The 8,021-nt window shown below is 44.6% G+C and overlaps 1 protein-coding gene across 1 annotated transcript in view; it reads right to left on the reverse strand.

The window, feature by feature from the left end:
* Positions 1 to 8,021, reverse strand: part of VIL1 (villin 1) — a 23,791-nt gene that overhangs the window by 11,470 nt on the left and 4,300 nt on the right. The window contains exons 6-12 of the mRNA XM_069075144.1: positions 6,251 to 6,453; positions 4,128 to 4,206; positions 3,680 to 3,778; positions 2,445 to 2,598; positions 1,729 to 1,829; positions 1,410 to 1,547; positions 808 to 966 (exon numbers count right to left, since the gene is read on the reverse strand). Coding sequence (XP_068931245.1) covers positions 808 to 966; positions 1,410 to 1,547; positions 1,729 to 1,829; positions 2,445 to 2,598; positions 3,680 to 3,778; positions 4,128 to 4,206; positions 6,251 to 6,453 — 933 coding nt within the window. The remainder of the gene's footprint in view (positions 1 to 807; positions 967 to 1,409; positions 1,548 to 1,728; positions 1,830 to 2,444; positions 2,599 to 3,679; positions 3,779 to 4,127; positions 4,207 to 6,250; positions 6,454 to 8,021) is intronic.

The following is an 8,021-nucleotide window of genomic DNA, read 5'->3' on the forward strand; positions in this document are numbered from 1 at the left end:
CCAATTATATCTTAATGCATCTTGGCAATTGAAACAACATTTCTGCTCACAGCAATTAACCCAGTGCTTGGCACATAATATCTTGCTTTTTCATGTACGTGTTCTACCTTCCTTATTGATTTTAAATCCCTTGAACAAGAGAACTTTGTCATTTTTTCATCTTTGTATCCCAAAAGTCTAGCACAGTGACTTACTTATAGTAGGCATTTAACAAATGTTCTTGGGATGTATGAATAGTAAGCCACTGCTAAATGTCAACTAAATGAATAAAATGGTTTTCTGTTAAGTTTAAATTCATGAGGAGACTATAAATGGATGTATATTTAAAAACTGAATTTTAAAAATATTAAAATGTTAATATTTTTATTAAAATAAAATAAAAACATTTTTAAAATAATTTAAAATATTTAAAAATGATTTTCATGTCCAATATGGGACCTAACAAGGGAACCAAGATTGAAGTCATTCTGTAGATTCCAGTATCATTTTTCTATTTCTTATCCACTTTCAGAAAAGCAAGGAGCTAGTCAGGAATGGAACACCAAAAAGTTTCCAACTGAGAAGTGATGTGAGATTGACTGGTTCATTATGGCGCCACCCTTGCCCACAAACTGCTCCCCTCCCTTACCACCATCATTTACCTCAGTTCAACTCAACAAATATTTGTTTAAAACCCTACTGTGTGCTGGGCATTGTGTTAGATGCTAATGACCTAGCTCCCTTCCTCATCCAAGAATTTCTTTCCCTGTCTATTGGGGAGTTTTCCTCCTTCTCACTGATGGAGGTGCTGCGAGCATTCTCTTTTACCTGGTAGACCACCATGCGTCCTTTGAAGATGGCCATGAGATGAGAGGGTTCCTTGCCCATGGGCACCCGAATCTGGACAGGCTCATCATTGTACTTCTGGTCCAAGATGACAGCTTGATATGCTGAAGCTGCAATCTCATCCTGACTAGCAGAGCTGCCCTGTAGAATTTATGGGTGGTGATGAATGGGGAGAAAAGCAATCAGATAGCCCACCTACCTACCCTTAAGTTCCTCCCATAAGGTAAAACCGATGGAAACCAAGATTTATCTCAGCTTTCAATGCCATAAACATTGCTGTTGCTCCCCATTTCAATCTGACCCAGAGCCCCACACATCTGAGCAGAAAGAAGGGAAAGGAAAGAGAGGGGAGAAGAAGGCTTTGTGGAGATTAAGGACACTGTAATGAGTCAGGGGTGGGAGAAGGAGGAGCAAGTATAGGGTGAACCAGAGGAGAAGAATTCTTCAGCAGACATTTTACCAAGCGCAGACTGTATGCTAGGCACAGAGCAATTTGGGGCAAAGGAGATAAAATAGGGCAAGAGGCCAGAACCTGGAGAAGAAGGGAGCCAGGGATTTGTTCTGGGGTCCAAGAGGACTCTGACCTGCCATATATAGATGATGTAGTTCTTCTTCTCATTGACTAGGTAAGTGTAGAGCAGCAGGTAACAGTCCCCTCCATAGAAGTGTCCCAGCCACTGGGGTTCCACTGGCACCAGCTCCAGGTTCTCAATCCTCCATACCTGTACGGAGGTGTTAGGAGGGTAGGAGGAAAGGGAGTCTATGGTCAAGAGTGATGCTTCCAGAGAAGCTAGATAGATGCTAACCAGGAGGTCACAGACCCTGCCTTCCCCCACCCCAATAGAGAAGGAATTCTTCCTCCTTTCTGTAGCCCAAGGTTGCCAGCATGCCCCTCTGTCATACCTGGGCCTCCCCACTTCCATCATCTACCATCTTCTGCTGGGCAGCCAGTTGAGGCTTGACATGCAAAGATGCTGCATCAAACTTCACTTGTTCCACTTTGGCTAGGGTGAAAGGGAGAAGGAGAGAGGAGTTCAGAGGAATGGCCAGCCCTCCCCATGAAGTCTTCATGATTCCTCACCTATTTCCCTCTCCTCTGAGGCCCTCTTGTTCCCAGAATCCATCCCATACTTTAAATTTGATGATGTATTGTTTTGTTGTGGGGTTTGGGGTTTTTTTGGCTACTGTATGAGTTAGTCTTGATTCCTGGACCCTTACAAGGATTTCTAGGAGCAAGCCTCACTTCTTATACTTCATGTCCCTTGGTTGGAATGGCAGCATGGCACCCTAGAAGGAACTCTGGCTTAGGTGTCAGACCTGAGTTCATATCCTATCCCTGATATTTACTAGTTATGTGTGTGTGACCTTAGATCACAACCTCCTTTTGGGCCTCAGTTTCCTCATCTGTAAAATGAAGGCTTTGGATTCAGTTTCCTCATGTATAAAATGAAGGAGTTGGACTAGATGGTCCCTTCGAGCTTTAATATTCTGTGGTTCTGTAATTCTATGAGGACAGAGGAGTGTGGGAAAGAAGGTTGGAGGGGCAGGGCCCAGGGTAGCTCTCCTAACATAGCTCTGATAGTTAGAGCACCTTTCCCAGGCTGTTACTGGCTCCTCACCTATAGAGCCCACACTGTAGGTTTTGCCAAGGCTGGAAGTTCGGTTGGGTATTGTCCACTTCTGGAAAAGCTGTTGGAAGACAGCTGACTCTGCACCATCATTCTGTACCTCCACCTGGGTGCTGTCTGGGTACTGTTTGGCCCTGATGAAGTTCTACAAAGAGATGCAGTTATGGAGAAGGGGAATATGTCAGAGGAGGAGGCATCACTCCCCAAGACTAGATCTTGTCTCCAAGCCAACCCTGACCCTAAACCCAAACTTAACTCTGACCCTAACTTCAACCTTCTCTCTCCTGAGTGCAGTTGAGATCATAGACCAGCTTCCTTCTCCCTCCCTCCCTCCTCTGTGGTCCTTGTGGTCTTTGTTTTAACTAATCAATCAACCAAATGTTGAATAAGACAGTATTTGTGCTATATGCTGGAGATATAGAAAAATGGAATACTTATTGTCCTCAAGGGGTTTACAATCTATTAGTGAAAACAAAAAGTAAATTATGTATATATCTTCCCCCCAAAAAACCAACCAAAACAAAACACCAACAACAGGTAATTTGGCAGGGGAGCTCAAGTAGTTGAGGGAGAGGGAGATTTTTAAAAAGCCTCTTGTGGGAAATAGAACTTGAACAAAGTTTTGAAGAAAACTAGGTATTCTAAGATGAGATGATATGTAGATATGTAGGAAATACATTCCAGGCATGGAGTGAATAAAGTAGATGATTGATGGAATGTGTTAGCAACAGCAAGATCATTTTGGCTGATTCTTGGAGTGTGTGAAGGGAAGTAATAAGCCTGGAAAGGTAGGTTGGAGTCATGTGGTCCCACAATTTTTTCATTCCTGGAGCTTTCAAGAGACTGCATAGCTACTTTGGGGAATATTATAGAGAAGATACCCTATACAAGTATGGGCTGGAATAGTTGATTTCTATAGTTTCTTTCACGATTGAGAGTCTATGAGAGGTCCCTAACTCCCAAGATGGCCCCAGAAATGACTGAGCTTTGGAATCCTTGGGATTCAGGGTACCCTTTGATTGTTCCAGAATATTTCCTAGAAACCTGTAAGATGTAATGGAGCCTAGCCTTCCCATGGCATTCAGTTGTCTTGATATTTTTCTCTTTCCCTCTCTGTCCCTTCCGTCTCTTCTCTCTGATTCTCTCTCTGTCTGGTCTCCTTTCTCTCTTTCTTCTCCTCCAATCCATTTCACTTTGCTCCAGAATCTCTTGCCCTAATTCCTTACCAGAGCTTGGTTCATGGCCCCTTTCTTCTCCTCAGCATTTGCTCCCTTCCCTTTCCACACATAGATCTTCAGACCTCCCTGGTCTAGGATATAGCAGTCCTGGGAGAGGAAAGAAGAGGAGGAAGGAAGAAAGAGGAAAGAATAGAAAAAGGTCCAGGGTGAAATTCTTAGGGATACAGTGAAAAATGCTCAAGGACCTGAGCCTTTGGAGCTGGTCTTCCTCCCTCCGGGGCATCTTCCTCAAGTCTCAACCCAAGGGTAAAGGAAATCTGAGTATGGGAGCCTCCCTTCCCTATGGGATCAAGTTAGGAGTTGGTGTCCTCCCTTGGGAGGGGAAGGGAGAAAGGGAAGAGTCACCTGGGGTTTAATGAAATGGAGAAGATCTGGGTGCTGGTGGCACCAAAGGGCTCTCTCTACTCTCCTATCCACCTTCCTGGACCCTTCTTACCTCGTGCTTCAGTAGGTCTTGAGTGAGAGGGCGAGTGGCCACTTCTTTCACCACCAGTTTGCCCTCTGAGTCAGACACACTGCAGGGGATGAGGAAAGAAGAAGGAATTGAGTAAAAAATTGACATGAGGAGTCATTTGGGGACTGGTCTCCTGCCAGGTCCTAGAATCCCAACTCTCTAGGATCTCTGTCTCTACAGCTATCTGTGTGCCCCTTCTTTTACTGTGGAGATCAAGACAATATAAAAACTTGACAACTCTTCAGATGAATACCCTATTGGCTAGAATATAGGATGCCTCTGAAATTACGGTACATGAACATATCAGAATGTTAGTCTGATAAGAAACAATGAATATGAAGGCTACTAGAGCGATATGGGAAGTCATACAGTCAGCAGAGCCAGGAACAACAATTACACAATGACTACAACAATGTAAGTGGAAAGAACAATAAAAGAATGGAACCACTAGGGGGCGGCTGGGTGGCACAGTGAATAGAGCACCGGCCCTGGAGTCAGGACGACCTGAGTTCAACTCCAGCCTCAGACACGGAACACTTACTAGTTGTGTAACCTTAGGCAAGTGTGGCAGCAAGCACCCCAAGGGTCCTCAGGGTTTGCTGCCAACACAGGTTCTTGGATCTGCTTTGATAAAGGAAAGCAACTCAAAATGGGTTAACAAGCTTACTTTAATCAGTCAGATATGTATGTTCACCTAGTTCAGGGGAAAAAGGTCAGCACCCTGAACTTCAGAATACACAGACAGAATTATCAAGACAAAAACAGATCAAGTAGACAGATTTCCAAACTGTCCAACCATTACATCCATACTAAACAACATCTGGGTTTCAAAGCCGGGGGGCTCTGGACAACGGCTTTCCAGAGTTTCATCTGATCAAATCACAGAACACTTCTCAAAGTGAGCCCCAAAACAATGCTACACATCAGGGCTTATATAGCCTTCTCCTGGCTCAGAGAATGTAACAACCTTATTGACTCACTGCCCAATCAAAAAGTATCTAGTGAAAAACAAGCCTCCCACCCCAGGCTCCAGGTGCAGCTTTAGCCTAGGGGCAGGGAAGATCTTACAAATTGACATTCCCATTACAGCAAGTCATTTAACCTTCCCCCCTCCAAAAAGCAAAAAAACAAACACAGCTAACTGAAGAATCCAGGATTGATGGCTGTGTCCTCTTTCTCTCTCTTTTTTTCCCTCCTTCTGGTTGACCTGCTGGTCACTTGGAGAGGTCAGACTCAGATGCTTGATGGAATGGAAACAGGGTAAAAACTATCCAATGCTGCATGTCTGGCTAGATTAAAAGCATCATGGCATCTCAAGCTAGGCAGGACCTTAGAGATCATCCCATCGGACAACCTCATTTTACAAATAAGGAAACAGGCCCACAGAGATGAAGTGACCTGCTCAAGGTCACGCCTCCAAGGAATTAGTGAGGCTGCAACTCTTATCCAGATCCTTTAACTTGAAATCCAGTCTTCTTTCCAGAAGAAGATTCCTGTGTTCTGTAACTGGACAACTCTGTGCTCTTCTAGATTCACTTTATTTTATCTCATTTGCCCTTAATAACTGATAAAGGTCATTTGAAAGGCCTGACCTTGGTATTATCATAGTAAAGGAAGGAAAGAAGAAACCAAGCAACTACTATGTGTCAGGTGCAATGCTTTACAAATATTATCTCATTTGATCCTCAGAACAACCCTGGGATATAGGTGCTATTATCCCCATTTTACAGTTGAGGAAACTGAAGCCAGCAGAGGTTAAGTGACTTGCCTAGGGTCACACAACAAGTAAGTGTCTGAGGCTGGATTTGAACTCAGGTCTTCCTAACTCTGGACCCAGTGCTCCATCTATTGCACCACTTGGTAGGGAGAGAGAAGGTAGTGTACCCCCAAAGACCAGAATGATAGTAGTAAGGAGTACAGAAGAGGCCTTAGCCCAGTACTCCTAGATACTAGCCAGTAAAACTTGGGGAGAAAAGAAACCCTTGGTGGGCCAGGGCTTTGACGGGCATCCGCCGTGCTCCTGAGCTCTGCTTGAGCACACCCAAAGAGGTCTCTCTGTGGCCCTTCTCTTCCCCCTTGCCTTATACACACAGACAGACACTTACTGGTAGAGTTTCAGGGCAGCCTTGAGAGCTGGTTCTACCACAGTGTCAGGGATGGCTGCCTTCAGTTCCCTTCTCTGGCCAAGCACATACGTCATCACTTCCATTAGCTCAGGTGATTCAGCCTCTTGGTCACCCTCTACTATTCCAACATATGCCCGGCCACCCCGTTCCTGGTCCCGGATCTCCTTTGCCAGGTTCATACCCTGCAAAGCAATGGAAAGGGGGAAGAAGTCTGGAAAATCCCTGGAGATGCCACCAATCCCTTGATTCAGGGAAATGATAGAAGGAGCTTCCCAGGAGGCAATGGGGGGGTCATTTATGGGCAAAGAAGGGTGTCAGATTCCCTGGGTATTGCTAAGGATTTCCTGAGACCTAAGCTAAGGACCTGGGTCTAGCAGGCCTCCTCAGACTACCTGTGGCTGTCATAGGATCAGGGTCATACATGGAAAGCTAAAAGGGACCTTAGAAATGATTCATTGTACAGATGAGGAGACTGAGTTCTAGAGAGGGGAAATGACATGTCCAATGTCACACAGAAAGAGCTGGATTTCCAATTCAGGTCCTTTGGCCCCAGATCCACAGTTCCTTCCACTGTACACACTAGTTTTTCTAGGATACTCTTAATGTTCACTGTAACCATAACCTAATTATTCCTGTATATAAACATTAGCACTGAAGAAATATAGTGTGTGTGACTGTGACTTGCCCAGTTCCTTACAGAAGGGGCCACATAGCTGGGACCTGATTTATTTAGAGGCCAACAAGGTGACTAACAATCCAGGCAGAATGGGTAAGAGGTCTCTGCCCCCAAATGTCTCCCCCAGGATCTCTCTGTCATCTCACCTCTTCCCCCACCTCCCCATAACTTGACCATATATTCCTGTTGGTCATTCCTTTGGATTAACTTTGAAGACCACAATTAAAAGGCAATATTTTGTCTTTGAGAGGTTACACTCTACAGATGTCGTAGGCATTGGAGGCACAAGACCTGGATTTAACATAGGAGAGACGCTCCCACTGTACCAGAAACGGATCAGGTGGCTGACTTTGCTTGGGGAAATCATTGAACCCTGAGCAGAATGGACTAAAAGTTTCATAAGTTAAGAAAGGATTATGGGTGTGTGGGGAAGGGGAAGTCTTGAAATCTAGTTGAGGCTGTTGAGTTAGAGCATGCTAAATCATGCTCTGCCAAAATCAGCTTTATTAGCCAATTAGGAAGCAGCACCTGTTACGAGAAGTGAATTTTTCAGTCAGAAGGTCAATCAGTCAACAAGCATTTATGATCAAGCTACAGGCGCTGTACTAAGTGCTCTAGATACAAAGAAAGGAGCTCTCAAGGAGCTCACAGTCTAATTAGGGAGACAACATGCAAACAATTAATGTGCAACAAGACATACACAGGATTAAAAGTTTTGCTAGAACATTGGTGAGGAGGATGCTGGGAAATCTAGGGATTGGAGCCTAGGACAGAGTGTGGCCAGGTAGGTATATACCACTTGCGTGGTGGTGGTGGTAATGGAATGTGTATGATCAGGAAACATCTGGCTAGAGGACGCCAGGGCAGACAAGGGGAGAAAATCACCTCAGAGTTCTCACCTACTTGTCCAAGAGTCATGCCCGCTCATAGTTTTAAGCTCTAAGAGGACAGGAACATGTTTTATCTGAAGATTGCATTTCTCTAGCACATTAACTTTCATAAATGTTTGTTAAAAATGATAACCCTTACACACACACACACACACACACACACACACACACACACACACACACA

Source organism: Petaurus breviceps, unplaced genomic scaffold, assembly GCF_028583685.1.
Source record: "Petaurus breviceps papuanus isolate PSGF00001 unplaced genomic scaffold, PetGlider_PUasm1.0 90903, whole genome shotgun sequence".
NCBI lineage: Eukaryota > Metazoa > Chordata > Mammalia > Diprotodontia > Petauridae > Petaurus > Petaurus breviceps.